Source organism: Panthera onca, chromosome A1, assembly GCF_046562875.1.
Source record: "Panthera onca isolate mPanOnc1 chromosome A1, mPanOnc1 haplotype 2, whole genome shotgun sequence".
Taxonomy (NCBI): domain Eukaryota; kingdom Metazoa; phylum Chordata; class Mammalia; order Carnivora; family Felidae; genus Panthera; species Panthera onca.
Genome location: NC_138339.1, coordinates 149,461,542 through 149,485,332, shown reverse-complemented (window position 1 = coordinate 149,485,332; position 23,791 = coordinate 149,461,542). Strand labels below are relative to the sequence as shown.

The window sequence follows — 23,791 nt, the reverse complement described above, 5'->3', positions numbered from 1 at the left end:
GTGAAGCAGGGGGCTGGGCGGCTCAGACGTGTGCACCTGGAGCAAGCAGCAGCCCTCCACCTCTCCCCTCTGCCTCCAGCGTGGGCCACCCTGGCACCAGCTCTAGCAGGTAGAGGGTGGTGTGCTCCAGTCTCTGTGAGCACAGAGCCTGTGTTTACTAGGCAGTCCCCGGGGCTACCGCAGGTCCCAGAGGAGAGGCCTCACAGGTCTCCCCAGATCGTCCCCTCCCTGGATGAGCCCCTTCCTCACCTGTCACTGGGGATGCCGCTCCTGCCTTCAAGGGCTGGGGTGTGTCCTGGAGGAGACTGGGTGCTGACTCAAGGATTGTACCTACTTAGGAGAGTTCCACGTGGGTCCCTGGGTGGGCCCCCTGGGACCAAGATGAACCCCCCCCCCACACACACACACTAGGGTGGAGCTGGGCAGTGAACAAATGGAGAAGTAAAAGAACTAAAGAGCAACTACCATGAATACTATTACTAAAAATCCAAGGGCCTGGAGAGCACAGGAGGACAGACAGGGGCTGTGTGTGAGCTGGAGGGGAGGGCCTGGCTGATGAAGGGGCTGGGGGAGGGCAGGCAGGCCTGGGAAGACAGCACTCCAGGACTAGGGGGCAACCAGGCCCATCATCCCGGAGTGTCGGAGGTGGGCAGGGGATGAGGAAGGGGCGTCAGGAAATGCAGCAAGAGGTAGGAGAGGTGGTCCATGCCCTGCACGAGCTGACCAGGGTGAGGACCTGGAATTTAAGTCTCATGGAAGCCATTCAGAGCTTTGAGTGAGGGAGAGAGCAGTCTGGGTTTTGTCTTAAAAGAATCACTCTTGGGGCGCCTGCATGTCTCAGTCAGTAAAGCATCTGACTTTGGCTCAGATCATGATCTCACGATCCTTGAGTTCGAGCCTCTGCTACCAGCTCAGAGCCTGCTTCGGATCTTCTGTTGTCCTCTCTCTGCCCCTCCCCTGCTCGCATGCAGGCACACATGCGCGTGCATGCTCTCTCTCTCTCTCTCTCTCTCTTCTTCAAATATAAATGAAAAAAAAAGTTTAAAGGATTGCCCTACTGGGGCTCCTGGGTGGCTCAGTGGGTTGAGGGTCCAACTTCAGCTAAGGTCATGATCTCACAGTTAGTGAGTTCAAGCCCCATGTAGGGCTCTGTGTTGACAACTTGGAGCCTGGAGCCTGCTTTGGATTCTGTGTCTCCCTCTCCTTTGCCCCTCCCCCACTTGCACTCGGTCTCTCTCTCTCTCTCTCTCTCAAAAATAAATAAACATTAAAAAAATAAAAAGGATCACCCTGCTGTTGTGTGGCTTGCCCTCAGGGGCAGAGGGAGACCAAGAGGCTCTTTAGGGCCATCTTTTCTGTGGTCAGGAGAGGCAAGGTGCTGCAGGCAAAGCCACAGGATTTAGGAAGGGATTGGATTGGATGCCTGGGGAGGGTGTCTCTGAAGAGGGGTCACTGTGCCAAACCTGGCTTAATTGGCTCAGTGTGGCTCCCTGACCCTGGGGATCCCTGCAACCGTGTTTTCATCCATCATTCTTTTTTAACCTAATGAAGAACTATAATAGGAGGACAGGAGTGCTGGCCAGCCCCCACCCCCACCCCAGGCCTGGAAGCAGCAGGATGAGCCCTCTGCCATAAAGGGCCAGGACAGAGCCAATCTGAGGGGGCTGGACTGAGCACCGGCTGCCTGCTCCCCACCCACCCTCTGCCTCACCCTGTTCCTGCCATCAGGGGCCTCCCCCTACCCTGGGGTGCAGATCAACGAGGAGTTCTGTCAGCGGCTAAAAGAGGGCACGCGGATGAGAGCCCCAGAGCTGGCCACTCCCGCCATGTGAGTTTCCCCACTGACTCTGTAGGTGTTGGGGGGTTGGTGGGGTTGGGGGTGTTGCATGCAAAAGGAGCAGAACTGGGGAGGTGGCACAGGCCTGAGGCTGGGGTAGAGGCCTGCAGATGGAGTTCATTGCTCCACCCCTGATCCACCCACTGGCCCCTGGACAGCTCTCCCCCACCTGCCCCAGGCAGAAAAGACAGGGTAGGCAGTGAGGGTGTGAGGGGCCAAGGTTAGGGGAGCTGGGCAGTCTGCTGGTGGATGGTGCGGGTGCACTCAGACCACAGGCCAGCAGCCGGCTTTACCCACAGACGTGGCATCATGCTGAGCTGCTGGTCAGGAGACCCCAAAGAGAGGCCTGCGTTCTCGGAGCTGGTGGAGATCCTGGGGGACCTGCTCCAGGGCAGGGGCCGACAAGTAAGTCTTCTCTGTCCACCCTGTCCTGCTGTAGCAACCTCTGACCCCCAACCCCAGGACCATCGGGCAGATGGTCAGAGCCCGTCTTTGGCCATGCAGAGCCCTCGACTGGCCTTCAGGGGGTCTGCAAGCCCTGCCCCCTGCACCCACCTTTCACTTCTGTCTCCCTCCCACAATGTGCCTGGGGGTGCAGAGAGCAAAGCCAGCTCAAGCCCACCCTAGTGCTCTGGGGTCCAGAGGCGTGAGCAAGGGCTGTGCCCACAACACCAACTGTGCCCCAAAGGACGGGACCCTGGGTTGAGATTGCCCATGTTGTGTCTTCCTCCTTATAAGTGGGGCACCTGGGAAGGCTGTTGGGAGAATTCGCCAGGCAGGCTCACTTAAACCTCAGAGCACCTTGCTGCACAGAGCTTCACCGGTCAGGAGCCCCAGCAGTCCTGAGCGTGAGGGTGGGGGCTGAGGGGACACAGTGATGTCTGACCCTGGTGGGCTCTGCCATTCCCACCAGGAGGAGGAGGACTGCATGGCTCCCTGCAGCTCTCAGAGCTTGGAGGAAGGCAGTTTCTTGCAGGCGTCCACCACGGCCCTGCACATCGCCGAGGCCGACACCGAGGACAGCCCGCCAAGCCTGCACCGGCACAGCCTGGCGGCCAGGTCAGCCACACTGCCTCAGGTCCAGGGATGCCCTGGGCAGGGAGAAAGCAGTTCCAACATGGTATATTTTATTCTCGTTAGTCATCAAGAAAAAGCAAACCACAAGGACTTGAGAGACCAACTCAGAGAGCACAGTGATTTTATTTTTTTAATTTTTTTTAATGTTTGCTTGTTTATTTTGAGAGAGAAAGAGCGAAAAGAAGAGGGGCAGAGGAGAGAGGGAGACAGAATCCCAAGCAGGCTCTGCACCGTCAGCCTGGAACCCAATGCGGGGCTTGATCCCACGACCTGTGAGATCATGACCTGAGCCAAAATCAAGAGTTGGATGCTTAACCAACTGAGCCACCCAGGCACCCCAAGAGCACAGTGATTTTAAAAGACAGTACTGGGGGCTGTGTCTCCCTGGAGGCCCTGGTTAGCTTTGGGGCCCCTCCAAGGCCATATAGACTGCCACTTTGCTTTTCTCTGCACCCCTTCAGTCCTTCTCTCTACCCTCCAGCCTCCTCTGCTTCTGGCACTCATAGCCCCTAAAGGCACTTCCCCTTAGTCTGAAATTTGGGGTCCTGGGAGCAGAGTAGGCCTGTCACTAATCTGTATTCAGGATTCAGACGGTAGCCTAAGTTCCCAGAGTTCTGGATCAGATGTCTCTTGCCGATGGCTGTTTATACTCCAGGAAGGCTTTTTATGTTTCTCTGAAACCCACCACCCCCTGCACCCCAGCATAGAGCAGGGTCAGGCCTGGGAGACAGGAACAGCCAGCTGGTGCCCACGAGGCTCCTTCCACCAGTCATCCCCACGCACACACGGACATGCACATGGGCACACATGTGTACACACACCCACACACACAGGCCAGGTGGCAGCTTGCTGCACCAGACTGCTTGCCTTGCACAGAGAGGCCCGTTCTGGGGTGAAGGCCTCCCTACATCTCTCGCCAGCTCCATGCCAACCACCCGCCTCTGCCCCCCGGGGCTGGGCGCTCTGCACTCACATCCCATGCCCTTCCCAGCAGTGGCCTCAGGAGGTTTTCTCCTCCCGCACACACAGGAGAGGAGACACCGCTCAGCATGGGGAGGGGGGCCGCGTGGTAGATGGCTGCAGGGGGCACCCGAGGGGGACCCAGCCCAGCACCGCACCCAGGGCCCATACTCTCATCCCAGGACTGGGTCCTCCTGGGGAGACATGGGGCAGATGGAGAGGTGAAGAGAGCTTTCTGGGGCACATTTCTTCAGCACTCCCTGCTTTCTCCCCACAGATACTACAACTGTGTGTCCTTTCCTGGGTGCCTGGCCAGAGGGACTCAGACCCAGGGCTCCTCCAGGATGAAAACATTCGAAGAATTTCCCATGACCCCAACAACCTACAAGGCCTCCGTGGTAAGTGGGGCCAGTGGGCCCGGGCACCCCAGATCAGGGTGGCTGGTCTCTGTCTGCTGGGAGAAGGTGCCAGGAACTCCTGAGGCTGGCAGGGGAAAAGTCGCTGAGGAAAGGGTGCCGACTGTCCCTTGAAATGTCAAGTCCACTATTGCACCTCAGGCATGTTGGGGTCTGTGTGCCTCTGCGATGCCACCATCCCTCAGCCACTCCCCACTGTGCCCTCATCACTCACACAGGGTCTCCTTCCGCACAGCATAGAAACCCAGTGGAAAGACAGCTTCTCCTCCCAGATGGTTATTATTGGATTAGCCTGGGTCAGGGCTTCCCTTTGGTGGCCCCCCAGCCATGTGGCCAGAGAGAAGGGGATGGTGTCCCCAGAGAAGGAGGCCTGGGAACAGGGCACAGGACATAGCTGTGTCCTCGGATTCAGTCAAGCAGAGTGGACCCACCATGCCACTAAGCCGGAGCCCGCGTGTCCACTTTGTAAAAGCACAAACTCACCCTCTTAGCCTATTGCCAAGACACATAGCCAGGAACCTTCCCATTCCAGCCTCGCTCTGGATGGGCCTGGTCAGTGAGTGCTCATGTCGCCTGGGGCCAGGTGAAGATGTTGGAGGGCCCCCAGCTCTGACGAGAGTGCTATTCCCCTCCATGCAATTCAAAACGAAAGTCACGCCCGATCTAAGGGTGACAGAACCCCGCCAAATCTGGGATGTGTCTCCGTGAAGACCATTTTTATCCACTACGAGCTGCCAGATTCTTTCAATGTTCTCCCAGTTTCTCCTTGTGTTCCTGCTCTCCCTGCACCCTGAGCGCTTGCATGGCCACTCTGTAGGACCCCCCAGCATGCGGTATCCCAGCTTTGCCAACTTCTGAGTGCCGGCCAAGCACGGCCCCTCTGGGCCTCAGTTTCTCCCTCCATGGCAAGGGCATGTGACCCTCCCCTGCATGCTCCAGTGAGGGGCGGACACCTGTTTTCTGCTCACTTTTCACAGGACAGGTGTTAGGTCTACAGCAGTGCAGGTCTGTGCCATGCTGTTCTGGCCGGGGGGCAGCTGCCTGCAGATGGGCTTCAGGGGGGCCTACAGCCTCGGCTTGTTCTCTGCACACAGGATAACCAAACGGACAGTGGGATGGTGCTAGCCTCCGAGGAGTTTGAGCAGCTGGAGAGCAGGTACAGACAAGAAAGCGGGCTCAGGTAGGGCTTTCAGAACCTCTTTCCCTGCAAAGGGCCAGAAAGGGAAGCTGGGCCTGGGTATGCCCATCACTGTCTTACCTGAAACCTTTCATGGTTGCCTATTGCCTTTTTGTGTGTTCAAAGCAAACTACTCTGGAACTCAAGGCCTTTGGCCACCAGTCCTCCCGAAATAGCCCCCACCCCCATCACCATCCTGGCTCAGCATACCTGGTGCTGGTCCCCTACACCTTCCTTCCATATGACGGATGCTCTAGCTGAATCGAGTATGAGCCACCATGCCCACTGTACATACGCACCCGTAGCCAGGGGACTCCACCACCATCCCAGGACCCCAGTATTTAAGCTCAGTGGCAGAAGGAGACAGAGAGATCATGTGACTTGGAGCTGGCTGCTGTCCTATTTTGATAAGAATACCATTACAGAGAAATCCTTGTGTGCCTGCACAGAAAGTGACCCAGATAGATGACCTCCCTTTGTCCAAGGTGATAGCACCCTACGCACCCCCCCCAAAAAAACTTGAATGTTTAATCTTTTAAGAGTATAGATGAAATAGTTACATGTCTACCTATTCATTCTCCTACTTGACTTGTACATTACTGGGTTTATTTAAGTTCATTTATATATTTGAGAGAGACAGAGGCAGCACAACTACGGGAGGGACAGAGAGAGAGGGGGGGAGAGAGAGAGAATCCCAAGCAGGCTCCACGATGCCAGCCCAGAGCCTGACTCAGGGATCCAATTCATGAAATCGAGAGATTATGACCTGACCTGAAACCAAGAGTCAGATGCTTAACCAACTGAGCCACCCAGGTGCCCTGTACATAGCTGTTTAAATGACAGGACCTGGGGGTGCCTACCTGGCTCAGTTGGTGGAGCGTGCAACTCTTTTTTTTTTTTTTTAATTTGCATCCAAGTTAGTGAGCATACAGTGCAACAGTGATTTCAGGAGTAGATTCCTTAATGCCCCTTACTCATTCAGCCCATCCCCCCTCCCACAACCCCTCCAGTAACCCTCTGGTTGTTCTCCATATTTAAAAGTCTCTTATGTTTTGTCCCCCTCCTTGTTTTTATATTATTTTTGCTTCCCTTCCCTTCCCCTGTGTTCATCAGTTTCATATCTTAAAGTCCTCATATGAGTGAGGTCATATGATATTTGTCTTTCTCTGACTGACTAATTTCACTTAGCATACTACCCTCCAGTTCCATCCATGTAGTTGCAAATGGCAAGATTTCATTCTTTTTGATTGCCAAGTAATACTCCATTGTATATGTATACCACATCTTCTTTATCCATTCATCCATCGATGAACATTTGGGCTCTTTCCATACTTCGGCTATTGTTGATAGTGCTGCTAGAAACATTGGGGTGCATGTGCCCCTTCGAAACAGCATACCCTTTGGATAAATACCTAGTAGTGCTATTGCTGGGTCGTAAGGTAGTTCTATTTTTAGTTTTTTGAGGAAACTTCATACTGTTTTCCATAGTGGCTGCACCAGTTTGCATTCCCACCAGCAGTGCAAAAGAGATCCTGTCTCTCCACATCCTCGTCAACATCTGTTGTTGCCTGAGTTGTTAATGTTAGCCATTCTGACAAGTGTAAGGTGGTATCTCATTGTGGTTTTGATTTGTATTTCCCTGATGATGAGTGATGTGGAGCCTTTTTTCATGTGTCGATTGGCCATCTGGATGTCTTCTTTGGAGAAGTGTCTGTTCATGTCTTTTGCCCATCTCTTCACTGGATTATTTGTTTTTTTTGGGTGTTGAGTTTGATAAGTTCTTTATAGATTTTGGATACTAACCCTTTATCTGATATGTCGTTGCAAATATCTTCTCCCATTCCGTTGGTTGCCTTTTCATTTTGCTGATTGTTTCCTTCGCTGTGCAAAAGCTTTTTATTTTAATGAGGTCCCAATAGTTCATTTTTTGGAGCGTGCAACTCTTGATCTTGGGGTCGCAAGTTCAAACCCCACATTGAAATGAACGAATGAACAAATGAATGAATGGATGAATAGATGACAGGAACTACAATACTGTAAGACATTGCCCTTTTCCACTTTCTTCAGACCATTCAGTTCTACCTTTGATGTCTGTGTCTGTCTCAGGAGTCCCTTTTTAGGTCATCTGACACAATTTTCCAGAACAAACCATGGCTTCTGCCTCTGCTGTTTTTTAATCACTAAATGAGGTTGTCACTGAATATTTTACACTAAACCACAAGTATTTATTTGTATCACGTTAGGATAGTTGATGCTATTGTTCACCTTTCTGGTAGGTGTATTTATGACATCTACAACTCAACCAACTATTGGATATTTTCCCAGCAGCCTGCAAAGGGTGTGTTTGCAGCGCTGTGAATGCTGGTGGTTGTGGGATCACACACCCAGCCATGACTACTTGCATCTATACCATGCATCTTGGCCTCTTTTTTTGTTTTTCTTGATTCCATCAGGTGATCTCTATTGGTAACCTAGTTTCGGAAAATTAATGCTAACTGCATTGTTGTAAATAGTTTTTGGCTAATGTCCCTTTACCAAACAGTATTTTCTATCTCAAAAAAAGATAATTCAGTAAGAGGGTGAGTCATAGGGTGATTGTTAAATTCTAATCTCCACCTATCTTTGTAAAAACAACACCCAAAATAAGGCCACTCAGAGCCCATACCTGTGATGTAACCAAGAGAAACAGACTCAAGTTTACCTGTGAGTAGGGAACTCAGCACTAGGGCCAGCAGAGCCATACCTGAGTCCTGGTGGAGGGAGAGTAAATAGGGACTGTCCCGTGAGAGAGGAGTGTGATAAGGTCCTCCAGACAAACTGGGGAGATAATGGAGGAGCCAGAGGTCTGGTGGAGGAGAGCAGGACTCCAGGGCAAGTCTGAGGCACCAGGGGCAGCCGTCTTGGGAAGGAGCTGCTTGTGAAAGGGAGTGCTTCATAGTGAAGGAGGAAGAAAGTTGCAGAAGATAAGAGTCCTCCAGAAGCAAGAATCCAGAAGACAGATACACACCCAAGGAAACCATTTATTACAACACTGCACCTCACAATAGAAGTGACAGCACTATTCTTCTCACGGGGTTCCCTGGGAAGCACAGCATGACCAGCCACCAAGAGGTACAGCAGGTCACCTGGTGGGTGCATTCACTTGGTACATGGAACATTCTCCAAACAGGTGCAAAGATAGAATGCACCTTGAAGGGCTCTGTGCAGGGAGAAGGAGGGAGCTTATCTGTCTGGTCCTTTCCTGTCTCCTGTGAACCACCAATCACACTTACCACATAGGGTCCTCACTTCTAGGTCACTCACCCGGCCCTTAGAGGAGCCACTTAGGATGACAGATCCACCCCCTGAAGTGTGGCATTTCATCCAAGTGTGTAGGCAAGAGGAAGATATGGAAGCCCTGGGCTTGTGGTAGGTCAGCATGGCTGTGTGGCAGCAACCACAAGGGGGCCCAAGACTCCCAGCAAAGTCACTGGTTGGCTCCAGGTGACAATACAATGCAGGACAAGAATGGAGCCTTTGCAGAGGATGCAGTTGAAGGAATTCAATGTGACACCACAGACACAGGTCTAGTGCAGCACTCCTAAATTAAGCAACCTCAGAAGCCACCCATATCCCAAGCCCCTTCCATAGGATAACCAGATACTTCTAGCTGAGGAAATCCCAGCATGAATAATCATGAACAGAAAAAAATAATCACTATCCATACAGAATTATTATAAGAATAAAACAATTAGAATGTAGATGTAAATACTCAAAAAAAAAAAAAAAGGAAGCAAGGAAAAGCTGATACATACTCCAGTGTATTCAATACATAATTAAACAAAGGAGCCACACCAGGAATCAGAAACTCAAACACTCAGATGGAAATAGGTAGTGTGACAGTATTAAATGGTGGTTGACTACATTTCAGGAAAGAAATTGAAATAAAAGAGAAATCCCCTCAAAAATGAAGACTGGAGAGGGGGTGCCCAAGGATCAGTAGATATGATAATTCTTCCTTACAGAGAAAGACACCGAAGATGGACATGAAAAGACAAAAGAAAATAAAACCAAAACAAAGAGGTAAAAAAGATGAGAAAGAAAGTTGGTGGTGTAGTAGTTGAGTAGAAAAGAGCCAATCTATGTAAAATTGGAGTCTCTGAGGAAGCCTATGCTGACAGTAAAATAGACCTAGTATTTTAAACTTGGAATTCAAGGGGCGCCTGGGTGGCTCAGTTGGTTAAGCGTCCGACTTTGGCTCAGGTCATGATCTCGCGGTCCGTGAGTTCGAGCCCCACGTCAGGCTCTGTGATGACAGCTCAGAGCTTGGAGCCTGTTTCAGATTCTGTGTCTCCCTCTCTCTCTGACCCTCCCCTGTTCATGCTCTGTCTCTCTCTGTCTCAAAAATTAATAAACGATTAAAAAAATTAACAAAATAAACTTGGAATTCAAGATAACCCTCTTAGAAAAGAATAACTAAATCTACATCTCCAAAGATGGACTAGGAAAACTGACCCAGAACAGTAGGCTTGGACTCAAAGCTTAGTTGAACTGTTAGACTTTCAAGGTAAACATTCTGTAAATTCAGGCAAAAAGGCTGAGTCATTTATTTATTTATTTTTAATATTTATTTATTTTTCGGAGAATGCAAGCCGGGAGGGGCAGAGAGAGGAGGACAGAGGATCTGTGCTGACAGCAGCGAGCCCGATGTGGGGCTCAAACTCATGAACCTTGAGATCATGAAGTCAGCCACTCAACTGACTGAGCCACCCAGGTGCCCCAGGCAGAGTCATTTATGAAGGAAAAAAAAGTCAGGCTGGCATCAGGCTTAGCACCATGCAAAGCAAAATTAAAATCAGAAGCAATGAAGCAACATTTGCAAACTCTCAAAGAAAGTGAGAGCTTAGTGGGGAGTGTCACCTGACCATCACTGAGGACGCAGGGGTTGGGGCTGGCACCTTCAAGGCCTCCCAGGCCAGGGAGAGGAGCTTGGCGTTCATCCTGAGAGTGACAAAACGCCATTGGAGGGTCTGTCAGGAGAAGGACATTCTCCAGCTGAAAGGATCCCTGAAGACAAGGCCCTAGGGAGGCAGGGTTGGGAGGAGGAGAGGTGTGCCAAGTTAGTGCAGAGCATCTGAGGTGGCCACTGGCTCTGGAGCAGGACAGGGCATGCAGAGAGGGGCATGGATGCATTCTGCAGTTAAAATGTACAGGCGTCTGGGTGGATTGGATGTGAGGGGCTCAGGAAAGGATGTCACCCAGGGGCTTGAGCCACTGAGTCAGCATTGGTGCGTTCACAGAGATGGGCAGGTCTGGGAGAGAAATAGGTCTGGAGGCATGGAGCAGGCATTCTCCATCATCCCACACCCAGGCTTGGGACAGAGAAAGCTCCAGTGTTTGCCAACACTCACATCAACCTGCTTTGCTGTGTGCGTCAAGCCTGTGTTCCTGATGGCTCTGGACTTGTTTGATGCTCTGGTCATGTCTCTGGTGATTCCAACCAGACCCCCTACTAGGGTCCTGTCCCTCTTGTCTTCTTGTCTTATTGACCATCTCCTTCCCTGTCTCAGCAGCTGTAAAGGACCTGGCCGGAATGTGGACGTGACCAGGGCGCACCCTGACACCCAAGGGCGGCGGCGGAGGCCGGACCGCGGGGCACGGGGAGGCCAGGTGTTCTACAACAGCGAGTATGGGGAGCTGGTGGGGCCACACGATGTGGGGGACTGCCCACCGTCTGCCCGTGCACCCTTCTTTGCAGACGACTGTTACTGAGGGCGGCCCCCAGGCAAGGCCCCCAAGACCCTGGGCTCTGACCCTTGGCACGGGTGGAGGGACGTGTCTGGATGGTGAGCAGAGGGTAGGGGGCCCAGGCTGGGAACTCCTCTCCTTCAGCTTGGGCCAGGAGGCATTTCCTCCTCCCTGGCTAGAAAGAATAAAACCCAGGCTCCAAGGCTCCCCAAACTCCATCACCACGCCTGCCCTAGGCCACCCTTTGGATCTCCCGGGGCCTTCTTCCCTTCAGACTCAGATTCCATGTAGCCCAACACCTATGGGGCCAGCCCTGATTGCCCTGCCCACCATGCTGGGTGGTGGCACGGTCCCCAATTTCTGACAAGGACTCCGTAGGTCTGAGAGTCACAGGGACAGAGGTGGAGCCAGACTTGTACTGTGGTCTCCCAGGTCCCGCCCCACCGTCCCCTGCACCTAGTCCCATGAGAATGGCTTTCTTGCCTCTCCAAGGCTGAAGACAGAGCTTTGTACTTCCATCTCAAACAACAAATGAGGAATTGGGGGGTGGGGTGTCCTCTCCTGAGCTTGCTGAACAGCTCACCCTTCCAGGGACAGGGGTCTCTGCAGCACCAAGTGTCAGGGTCACAGGGTACCTTCCCCTGGGTGTTGAGAACTACCCAACAGAACTTTTTTGTTAGAACTTCAGACTATTTGCGCTGCTGTGAAGAATTTACTTTTCAAATCTTTAGTCCCAGGGGAGCCCAGGGAAGGTCTTTCTGAATCTAGACGACTCTTGTCTCTGACCCCTAGTCAGGGGCCACACCAACATAGCACAGGCCACCATGGCCACCTTTTGCTGGAGGAGGGCTCCAGCCCCACCTGCCTGGCCCAAAAGTGGAAGAACCAGGTGATAGTCCAGAGCTGTCCAGCTTGAGAAATGCCTGGTTCTTCCCTCTGGGTCCTCCATCTGCCACCCAAGGCACCTTCCAAGCTGTGAACGGCCTTATGAGAAGCCAACACCGTGGGACCCACTGAGGAAGGTCTTTGGTGCTGGCCCAGAGGACCCAGCAGCATTGCGCTATGCCGGGAGGCTATCAACAGACTTTTTTGTGGCCCCGGGGAGAACCCTGTGTTCTTCCCCTGGTGTGTGCCTGATGTCGGTGCTCTGGCAGGTCAAGCCTTCACAGGGAAGTGACCAGGACCCTCTGGAGGCTGGAGCTGCTCTGCCCGGGCCCCCGCTCCCCGTTCCAGCACCCACTGCCCAGTCACCCCTACCTCCGGCAGGAGAGAGACCCTTCTCCAATTAGCACCATGGAGATTGACATCCCACCCCCACCCCACGAGACGCTTGCAGGACAGGCGGCCGTGCAGCGAGCAGGGGCTTGCCCGGCAGAACACCTCCCCCACTGCCCATTGTGTATTGTTCTTTTAAAATATATCGAATGCACGTGTATGACTGTAATCCTCACTGTCCCCAACGGCCCTCCTCCTAAGCTGTCACCTGACTGGGAGATGTAAGTCCCAGGTTTACCTGGTGGAAGTCCAGAGGCCATTTCAGAGGGGCAAGGCTCATGGATGCAGGTGCAGGGGCAGTCCCCCAGTACCCTCCCTACGTGCATATCACCTGATTATGTCACCTCTCCTCCTGTCACATAACTGTACACGCAAAACTGGGAAGACAACCTACCGTGCCCTTATAGACCATGTGTCCTGAAAAGATCTAAAGTATTTAACAAAAGATAATAATAAATTTGATGCCAGTCTTTGAGTTACAATGAATTGGTTCTCAGCTAAGTCCCAGCTGTCTATGAAGATGTGACTCCAGCCTTCTTCTCATGGAGTCATTAGCCCCATGAGACCACAGGACAGGCTACCCAGAGGATCAGGCACCAGAGGCGGCTGAGCCCGGTCCCCTCCCCAGCTGTGCAGTTCCCCAAAGCCACCAGCAGAGGGCACTTGGGAACCACCAGGAGGCCCGGCTGCTCTCCCCAAGCCAGGAAGCACCCAGCCTGGTGTCCTATAAACACGTGGTAATATCTGCTTTATGGGTAAAGTGACACAACTCTCTGTCCCCGACTACTACAGCCAAACGCTGCTTCAGGCCGACCCAGGCTGCCACAAGTCCCTTAGTTTCACTGGGCCTAGCAGGTGCCTTTGACCACCCCCATCACACACAGTGGGGCAGGCCCAGAGGGGTGCAGTGCACACTTAGGTCACCTCCCTGGTGTGTGTATCTGGACTCCGAGATCAGGAAGATCTGAGCTGGGACTCCAGCTTCAATCACCCCCAGATAGATGTGCTCCAGCCAGGGATGTGTGGCAGGGCCCTCCACAGCCCTCCCCTGACATGTTTGTGTGATTTCCCTTCCAGGGTGAGCAGCTGGCATAGAGGTATCTGTGGATTGAGGTGTAACCCTGGCCATATGAATGTGGCCCAGCAGTAGCCTCAGGGGTTCGGGAGGGAGAGCAAGCGATGACCCCTAAACCTGGTTTTGGGCTAGGGCCAGGTATGTGGGGGACAGGCAGGGGACACCTCACCCAGGGGAGCAGATAGGAAGGAGCCCAGCAAAGGTGAGGAGGCTATCCTGTGGCCAGGTCCTATGCCTGCCTTGTCCAGGCCTCTCCCATGCTGGGGAGACTTCTGGTTCCCTACTCCCCTCCTCGGGCTGTGATGCCCACTGTCCTGGCCTCATTTTCAACTCTGGTGGGAAGATCCCCTCCCCACAAAGGCAGTTGGTAATGATGGGCTTGTTGTGGTTTTTCTTCTATAATAAATCTATTCTGAATGTGAATACAGAAGAGACCCACACTGTCCCCTTCCCCATTGGGTTTGGACATTTTAACTGTATAATGTCATTGGTTGTGTTACGGAACCAGGCTGGAACGCTGGCAGAAAAACCAAGCGACACTCGGAGATCTTGGATCGGAGATTTATTTAACACCAGCAAGCTCAGAGGAGACCGTTTCTCCAAAGATCTGAGCTCCGAATGAAGGGGGGAAGGGTAATTTATATTTGTCAGCTTCCATATCTGTGTCAGGGTTTCGCCCGCATGGCAAACAGGGCAAGAAGAACCCGGAAGAGGGGTCTCTAAGCTAGACACCAGAGCTTGTTTTAGTCCCATTGGCCATCTTATGGTGTAAAACTTTATTCATTTTCCCCAACATTCCCCCCTTTGATGCCTTTTTTAAAATCTTTATTAGACATCACTTTTTAGCTCTAGGAGTTGGTTCCCTCAGAGGGCTAAGATACGTGCTGCAGTTTGACAAGCAACAGTGTTTTCAATAAAACATACCAGAGTAGTTAGTATAGAGGGACCGATGGTCACAAGTAAAATTATGGAAAGGAGGGGCCCTGCCAGGGCAGGGAGCCAGGATGCCCAGTGTGTGAGATCCCATCCTCTCCATTGACCGATATTTTCCTGTTGTCTACGTTGAATTCTTTCCTTGAGGTCCTTAACCTTAGTCCTGACTATTCCTGATTGGTTTACAAAATAGCAACATTCCTCCCCCAGAAAGATACAAGTCCCTCCTTTTTCTGAAGTGAGGAGGTCGAGAGCTGGCCTATTTTGGAGGGACACTGCTGCCAGGGAGTTTATTTGGCTTTGTCAGGTTCCCAGGGAGTCTGCCATCCAGTCCATGTCCAGTTTGTTGATGCAGTCTCTATTAGCCTGACAGCAATAAGCAAGATCGGGGCGATGACACCAGTAAGGGGCAAGGGCTGGCAGAGTTGCATCTGAACCCCTGGGCTTGGTCCACACGTTGATTCCTCAAGCTTCTGTCATGCGCAGGCCAGCCAGCTTCCGGGGCGTGGCTGGAGCATGGCTGGAGATCTCAGGGGCAGTGTCTTTTTGAGGGTCAGTTTAAGCAGGTTGACTGGATCTGGATCACTTCACCAGGTCGAAGGTTCATCTGAGTTGGCCTTCTCAGCTCTGGAGCGATGGACCCATGGGGTGATACCTGAAACTAAATCCTCTATTTGGTTGTATACCTGTAAAGTCTACCTCCAAGTCTTCAAAAGGGGCAGGTTTCTGGTAACTGTCAGATCAGATTTAGGGAAGATATGGTTTGCATATTTAGAGATCCATCGTGTTTTCCAGTTGTTTAAATAATCTTATGCCCATGGAGTCTTATTATTATCCCCATAGAATAACAAGCACAAAGATTGTCTATACATGAAATACTGTGACAATTTTTCTGGAGTTTACCTCAAGTTATCTAGTTTAGGCAGACAACAAACATTTAAAGACAATCAGAATAGAATTTAACATCCATAACGGTGCACTGTTGAAATATAGTTTTTCTCTCTAAAACCCCCCTTTCCAGAGATAGCCACATTGAGACCAATGCATTTGTAGAACAAATCCAGTCTTAACAAATCTGGCCTAATTATTTACATAAGCTCAGCAAGAATAGCGATTAATCATGAGGATCTTTTAAAGTTTGCTTTGCTGGAACCTTTTATAAGGAATCTCCGGGTTGAACTTTTAGTAGCCTCTCCAGGCCAGAAGCCAAGCTAAATACCTGCCATCAGACAGGCCTGCAATACCTGCAGAATTGGGCAAATTCCTCTTCATGAGGTCCCCAAGATATCCTAAGGTTCCTGCACCTGCCAGGAAGTGACCTTCTTTACTCACCTGGTAAGGCTGCTGGGAACTCTGTAAGCAAGGTATCAGGCCAACATTTCCAAGGGGCTTTATGGCTCCATGTTTTACAAAGCCAACCTTAGTTCCTTAAAGCTGTCTGGTCATATCTGAGTCTATGAATGTCACTCTCAAATATGACATTCCACTCAAAGCCTTGGTAAAATAACCAGTATTTCCAATGGTGACCTGTTACAAGATGAACAGATTCTTATTGAACTTATACAAACAATTGTAATTGCCATGAAAGAAAGAATACTCACTGAGGGTTTTTGAATTTCAGGGAAGTTACATAGAAAAGGTAAATGCTTCAGTTTACACATGAATACTTTATGACATTTCTGTATATCATAGATATCTTAAGAGAAAGTTTCCTTAATCTGGAAGAGCAAACATTAGAGAACCAGCAACATTTTCAACCAGAATCACAAACTATAATCTTCCTCAGTTCATTTAATCCCATGTTCCTAATTCTTGTTCAATTTGAATGCAACTTTTTAGTTCTGGAAATTCTTACCCATTTTAGTATTAATATTAAAGATGTCAAATACCTGTATTTGTCCCCAAAGTCCTTTTTATAAATCTCCTTGAAGAAGAAACATGTTTTGTGAGAGAATAAAAACAATTATAAATGACAAAAATCTCAGAAATAGACATTGTTAAAGATCTGATGAGAGTTCATTATGATGCAATTGACAAAGAAAATCGGTTATTTCTGTGACACATAACACTTCAAATAATCAGAATATTAAGTGATGACCTTATATCAAAACATTAAAACTTTAGGAATTGCATATATATTTGGGCAGTTACGGAATTTACTTGTGCAATACAACCTAAGGTTTACCATTGTATGACAGTGCTTTTCCAAGTAACTTAGCATCCCAAATAAAAGGGCCTAATTGGTCAAAAAGACTTCATTTATCATTTAAATCCTGGGAAGTTTGTTAAAACCTTAGGAAGTTATAAGTACATCCTAAATAGGATTACAGATCATTACAAATCTTAAAACTTTATTTATTCAACCAAGGTGGCAATAAAAGATCCTAAAGGTGAATATATAGCATTATATAGTTGTTACCAAAACCTAGCTCCTTTAACATTGAGAAGTTTTAACCAAGTAATCAAAGAGCTGATAGATGAAACCTAAAACTTTGATTTTCCCAGAAGACAAACCTTGTTTGAATTGTTTTATCAAGAGCAGATCAACAGTCCAAGAAAACTTTGTCTTTGAGCAGAGAGAAAAGCAGAATTCAACCTTATACCAGTGTACTTTTAAAATTTCATTCATCTCAACCTTAGTCCCTCTGAGCACACATAAAATTCTTTTCCAAAGATTTCCCTTCATGAACCTTATAGAACTTTCCTTTGCCTTCAAACTTTGTCCCAAAGCCATTTCTCTCCAAATAACCAGTCTCATTTAGGACAAAATTACTTTCTTCTACCCTCAACAAAAATGTTATTTCCATACCTTATATCTTTCTTACACACCTCTTACTTTCCTACATACAGGGTTGCTTTCCTTATTTCCATCAGTCTTAAATACACTTAGCAGAATTTTAACTCTAAAGCTTAACTTTAACTCTTAGGAAACCCTAGTCTTCAATTGAGGACTTAGTAACCAACTGAGAGGTGTTTACACCAGAATTTTTTTAGATGTTAAATTCACAAACCAATTAAGTACAAAGGATGTTTTCCAATAGGTCCAAATAGCCTTAATTTCTCTGCAATAAGAAGTTAAAAACACAAAGCTATGTTCAGTAATCAAAGCTTTAGCAATTCATTCTATTTGAAAAAGACCTAGATGTCCAAGGGGGTGCAATTTACTCCTTGACCTTGAGGATGGGAGGAAGAGGTGAGGTGAGGTGGTGAGGCACTGAGGAGGGTATAGGAATCAGTTATGGACACCACAACCAAGTTGGTGCAGAAACAGCAGGGGGAGGGGAAGGCAGAAGAGGCAAGGTGCCAGTAGAAGGCAGAGAAGGAAAACCTAATTCAAAACCTTATCTCAGAGGAGCAGACGCCATGTTTTTTCCACCAAAGTGGAAATATGGAGTCCACATCAGGCCAGAGGAGACCGGAAATTTCCCCAAAACAAATGGAGTTTAAGCAACTGCTTGGGAACATTCCTTAAAGTCCCCATCCCGAGGTAGACTAACCACAGTTGGCTCCAATTATAGCTGTTAACCTGGGAAATGAGGGAGAATCCCTCACATCTATTAGGCAGAGGAACAGTGTCCCCTTCAGTCTGATTCTATTTCAGCCAGACCAGTAAGGTCCCCTTCTTGAGGTTCCTCCTGATATTGGTTGGGTTTCTGGGACTTTCCCTGGTTGTGACATTTATTCTTTTAATGTCCTTTCTCCTTGCAGTAGGCTCACTGACCCACTGCTAAGGAGGTTCTGGGCCTCCCCACTTTTGGCAGCTAGACCTTCCCCATCCTTTTGCTGTGGCTCTCTTGTGCCTCTGGAGCAAATGGTATAAGCTTCACATAGCCTTTCAAAATAATCCCTGGGGGAATCCCCTTGCTGCTGGGCATATTCATGGGCTTCTCAGCCCCTGCTCTGATCTCCCCAGGAGGAGAGCCTCTTGGTACCGGTGGATGTGGACCAGCATCTGGAGAGTGTCTGAACCTTGTCGAGGGCACAATCTGGCCACTGGTCCTTGTGGGGGAGGGTTTTCTGGGTCAGGAGGGGAGGAGAGATGGGCCACGGTAGTGGTGGCAGCGGTGGAGGAGGAGGAGAGACAGACGGGGGAGGAGTTTCAAGCTTAGGGGCAGGGGGTAGGGAGCCCGGTGAGTCATAAGGTGGCAGAAAGACAGGATCTTCCCTCTGGGTCTCCTGCAAACACTAGGGGAGTGGTGGGTTGCTTCTTTGAGTTTCCGGATAAGGCCACTAAAACCTTTGTCTGACTCTGCTTGTTATGGATGAATCACACCCAAGGCAGAGGATTTCAGGCAATTTCAAGCCAGGAGGATGTATGGAAATTGATCAGGGTGACCTGGGTCTCCGGAGACAACATGCCAGATGCAGCGGACCATTGAGATATCCAAGGTTGCCTCAGAGGGCCCTCCTACACCAAAAGTGGGCCATTCTAACTCGCATAGGGTCCTTAACGTGCCAGGGGTTATCTTAATTCCATAGTCTCCAAGCAACCCCTTTTTTGCTCTGTCCCAACCCCATAATGTTCCCATGAGGTGGAGTCGCAAAGACAGACAGAGGGATAGGGGGGTGCCCCCTCTAATGAGGAGACCAGTCAGATGCCCATCTGGCCATGTCCCAAAGGAACTTAGGTGACAGCCGTAGCAGTCTCAGCTTTGTGACTTATGATCGGAAACTGTTCCGATGCCGCCGTAGACTGTGTGCCATTCACCATGGAATCTCAGATGGGCCCACTCAGACTCCATGGGCTTTTGTGGACCTTAAGGGTGCTTGCCCATGGAGCCACAGAATCGAACTCTATAGGCAAGCTAGACCAAGTCGCACATCCACATTCACATACACACCAGAGGTTATTACATTCCCTCCCATAGAATTCCTACCTGTGAGACCTTTGAGGTCTCCAGGGAGTGATCAGGTCCCTCTTCCACTCTTGTGAGTGGGCCTGACTAGACTGGGCCCCAGCCTTACGGGTTCTGATGTCGGGTCCAGGTCCTCACCTGCCAATTCTCCTCCAGTCTGGCGGGAACAGCAGAGCGGGGCCGGCCTAAGGCGACTGAGCGGGAGACTGCCGAAATTCAGGCAGGGCGCACCTTCTCCCTTGCGATCCCTTGTTCCATCTCCACCTAGCCATTCTCCCAAACTGGTGGCAACAACAGGCCAGCACAGTTGGGTTTCCCGGTCAGGGAACCAAATAAGTTATGGAACCAAGCTGGAATGCTGGAGGAAAAACCAAGCAACACTTGGAGATCTTGGTGGATCAGAGATTTATTTAACACCAGTGGGCTCAGAGGAGACGTTTCTCCAAAGATCTGAGCCCCAAATGTGAGCGGGAAGGTAATTTATAGTTTTCAGCTTCCATATCTGTGGGGGTTTTCATATGTACAGCAAACAAAGGAAGAAGAACCCGGAGGAGGGGTCTCTAAGCTAGAGACCAAAGCTTGTTTTAGTCCCATTGGCCATCTTATGGCGTAAAACTTTATTCATTTTCCCAACAGGTGGATTTAGCCACTGTTCCCTGGAGAGATGCCTCAACCCAGCTGTCAGCCATCAGGACGCCTACCTGGTTGCCCAGCCCCAAGCACACCCACATGTGCTAGAAACCACCACACGCCCAGTTCCCCACAGGATTGTGCTCATTCTCCTGGGCTCCTCTGCTCCTACCTGGGTTGGATGCTCAGGCTGCACTCAGTGTCCCAAGGTCCCAGCCCTGCCCCACTCCCCACAACAGGTCTCCAGGTGTGAATGAGAACTCAGCCACAAGGGAACAGTTGGGGGTGTCCCATCAGTGTGTTCCGCCTTTGGGTCCCTCACCCCACCTCCCCCTCCGTCCCCGCCTCACACTGCTATCAGCCTCGACTCCTCTTCTTTAGGGGGCATCAGGCCAAGGGCACACTGGAGTGTCCCTTGATGATAATGATTCCATTCTGACATGGCCACTGCAGGCCAAGGGACCCACACCCAGGGTGCCACACATCATCATGGGCAACAGGACATGGCAGAGTCCCAGTCCCCACAGAATTCACAGGCCATACTCCCTGCTGTAAGGAGTGACATGTGGGCAGAGCTCTTCATGGGAGGAAGATTGGCAGTGAAGGCTCAGGTCAGAAGAAAGAAGGGTCGAGGGGATGGGAGGAGGAGAGGCCAGCAGGGCCCATCCCAGTGGGCCTGGGAGCCCAAAATTAGGAGGTGGTTTCTTACTTTAAGGCCAGAGGAAAGTTTTGATAAAGGGGTGATGTGCTCTGACTTACCCTTAGCCTCCTTTTTTTTAAGTGTATTTATTTATTTTGAGGGGGACAGAGTGTGAGCAGAGGCGGGGCAGAGGGAGAGGAAAAGAGAGAGAATCCCAAGCAGGCTCCATGCTGGACACAGGACTCGAACACACGAACCATGAGATCATGACCTGAGCCGAAATCAAGAGTCACATGTTTAACTGGCTGAGCCACCCAGGTGCCCCTATGCTCCTAAAGGAGCAGAGTGGTGTCTTCTGGGAGCAGGGCAAGGGCTTGGTGGGGGAGGCTGGCACCAGGCTTCACCAGAGGCTAGGATCTGAGAAGGAAGAGAGAATAGCTCTGGGAGACACAGGAGCAGAAGAGGAGCTCAGCTGTGAGCTAGGTCTTTATCCACATTGGATATGCAGGGGTAAAAAAACCATTTTCCTACATGATCTTCTACAAAAGTGGGTTCCCAGATCTGCTGCACCCCCATCACCTGAGACCCAAGGCATTCTCAGTCCTGGAGCCAAAGGGCCGGGGCAGGCCTGGAGGACAAGGGCAGGATGGGACACAGACCCTGACCCACACCCCGGGGGTCTTCCTGGCTTCCCCAGGCCTCGCAAAGTGCCAAGGCCCAGAGGGAGAAGGAAAAGTTCAACAGGGCAAGGAGAGCCGGCACTAGAAGCAAGCAGACTTGCAGGTGGGGTGGGCCTTCGGTGAAAAGAACAGGCAGGGGAGGTGGGAAGTCTGTTCTGAGAAGAATTGGGGTCAAAGTGACGTTAATAGGGGAAGATGTGTCTCTTGCACGAAACGGAATTGGGGAGATCTGGAAGTCAGCAGACACCACCTGTGTATCTGCTTTTCCCAAGCTCAGGAGAAACTGACCCAGCAATCAAGTCTGTCCTGTGCTGGGCTAGGCCACAGGGGAGTTCACAGTGGCCCTTATGGAGCCAACATTTGCAAGGAGAGATGGAAACCCCACGATTAGACTCTGGACTGGAGGTAGCAAAGTTTGCCATAAACCAGATGTTGGGGTGGGGGTAGTCCTGAAGACGGATGGCTGCAGAGAGAGAACAGAGGGATTTGGAAAGTGGGGCAGGATCTCTGAAGGCCTCAACTGCCCTCTGTGGGACACGGGCTCCAGTTAGCCAAGTGGCTATTGCTCCAGGGGTGACATCTCTGCACTGCTCTGGACCCTGCCACAAGTCCATCAGAGCTAGTGCAGTGGGGTGGCTGGGCATGGCCCCCTGGAAGGAGGCAGCTCCTTTTCCCAGCTGCCCTTCCCATGGGCACAGCCAGGTATCCTGGTCCTTCCACGGCCTCTGAGGAGTGGGAGTAGCAGAGGGGATTGCTATTAAACCCTTGGGTCTTAAGCTTGTTGAATCAGCTTCGAGCCAGCCTTACTTTGGGATGGCAGTGAGTACCTCTCCATGTTGGTGGGGTCCTGGTCCAGAGTTTGGGCTGGGACACCCCTTGGGGTCTGATCCAACTCTCACCCCTCACCTGACAGGTGGCTGCTCCGAGGGGCACCTGCTGTGGGAAGGGGTCCAGGAGACCGTGCAGACCCACCAACTGTCCCAGGACCTCAGACAGATGGCTGATGTTCTCAGGGCTACATTTCTTCTGAATCATGAGTGTGGTACTATCTGCGCCCTCACCCCATACCGTTCCATTTAGGGAGCCACCACCAGCAGCCCCTCCAGTGGATGCTTCCCTGATTGCTGAGGCTCACTCTGGCCCGGGCTGAAACAGGAAAATGGGGCCTAGGTATCCAGGGCATGGCTCAGCCACAGCTGCTGTGATCAGCATAGCCGCTCAGAGCAGCAGATCCCAGGGAACCTCACGGGGCTGGTGGCTGCAGGCCTGGGGAAGACAGCTACTTAGAAACTGGAATTTCAGTCTTTGCTTAAGCCATGCAGGCCAGCTTCTCTGTCACTTTTGCTCATGCTTCAAGCCCACACAGCAAAAACCCTGTGGCCGGCTGCCGAACCTGCCCACCCTCCCTGCAGCAGGGCTCTGGGAAGAGGCAGAAGGAAGTACTTGAAGAAGCCAGATCAATATTGACCCAAGCAAAGGCCCCATGGAAGCAGGAACACTGCCCAGAGCCTCAGGGCCCCAGGGCCCCAGATGACCAAGCTGTGAAGAAGAGGAAGGAGCCCAAGGTGGGGTGATAGCATAGATTCGTGGTGTGATTCCTGGGTGGGACACTGCAGCCCTTCTCCCCCACAGGTGAGGCCAGCAGCCCTCCTGTTCTGGCCCTGCCCCCAGCCTGCTTCTGGTAAAGCCACTCTGAGGCCCCAGTGGGCTGGCTGCCTCTCGGTCCCCCGAAAAGCCCTGGCCGTCCCTGCCTGTCCCCTCATGGTGATGTCTCAAGACAGGAGAGTAGGGGATCATCTGTTGTCTGGTGTGGTGGCCCCGGCCCAGGAGGACTCCCTGCAAGGAAAGAGGGAGGCCATGCCCTCTGGGGGGTCTCTGAGACCAGGCTACAGGTGGGATGGGGGGCGGTCCCAGGATCCAGGAACCTCTCAGGAACTTGCCCATTCTTCCATGGGAAAGGAGCTCATGAGGAATGAGGAAGGACACCAAGGGCACTGCTTCCAGGCAGTGTGTGCACAGGCCACAGAGATGGAAACAGAGGCAGTTCAGGCTTGAGGAGCCTCACAGTCACACCCTGAAGCCCAAACTGTCACACTGCACAGTGCTGGCCTCAGCAGCCCCCAAATGTGAGTGGCCCACAAGGGGACCACGTCACAGTGAGTTGTCATAGAGAAAGCAAAAGGTGGGCTTGGAAACCTGGTGAGCTCTGGTGATGCATGGTAATCAAGACACAGCCAGAACGGGGGGCTCCAGCCACCCACAAGTGTAGGGGGGGCAGGGCTGGGCCCCCTGCTCAGAGTGGCCAACCTCCCAACAGGTGGAATTGGTATCATGATCCACTCCAAGTTGCTTAATTTACTTAGCCAGGCTATCAGGCAGGACTCGGAAACCTGTTTCTGGACTTAGAGGCAGACAAGGCCAGCAAAGCAAACATGACCAAATGCTGATCTGGCAAAAAGGGGATGGGAAGAGAATATGGGGGCGCTCAGGGATGGAGGGCACAGCACT

At 51.1% G+C, this 23,791-nt stretch overlaps 1 protein-coding gene across 2 annotated transcripts in view; it reads left to right on the top strand.

Moving 5' to 3' along the window:
• FLT4 (fms related receptor tyrosine kinase 4) overlaps positions 1 to 12,626 on the top strand; it is a 43,047-nt gene extending 30,421 nt beyond the window's left edge. Inside the window, exons 25-30 of one of the 2 annotated variants that reach the window (XM_060636445.3) lie at positions 1,729 to 1,828; positions 2,137 to 2,242; positions 2,751 to 2,896; positions 4,152 to 4,272; positions 5,385 to 5,470; positions 11,020 to 12,626. In XM_060636445.3, the coding sequence (XP_060492428.1) occupies positions 1,729 to 1,828; positions 2,137 to 2,242; positions 2,751 to 2,896; positions 4,152 to 4,272; positions 5,385 to 5,470; positions 11,020 to 11,218 (758 nt within the window). In that variant the 3' untranslated portion in view covers positions 11,219 to 12,626. Of the gene's footprint in view, positions 1 to 1,728; positions 1,829 to 2,136; positions 2,243 to 2,750; positions 2,897 to 4,151; positions 4,273 to 5,384; positions 5,471 to 11,016 lie in introns of both variants that reach the window. The other variant, XM_060636444.3, reaches the window with a different exon arrangement.
• Positions 12,627 to 23,791: the final 11,165 nt, after the last annotated feature.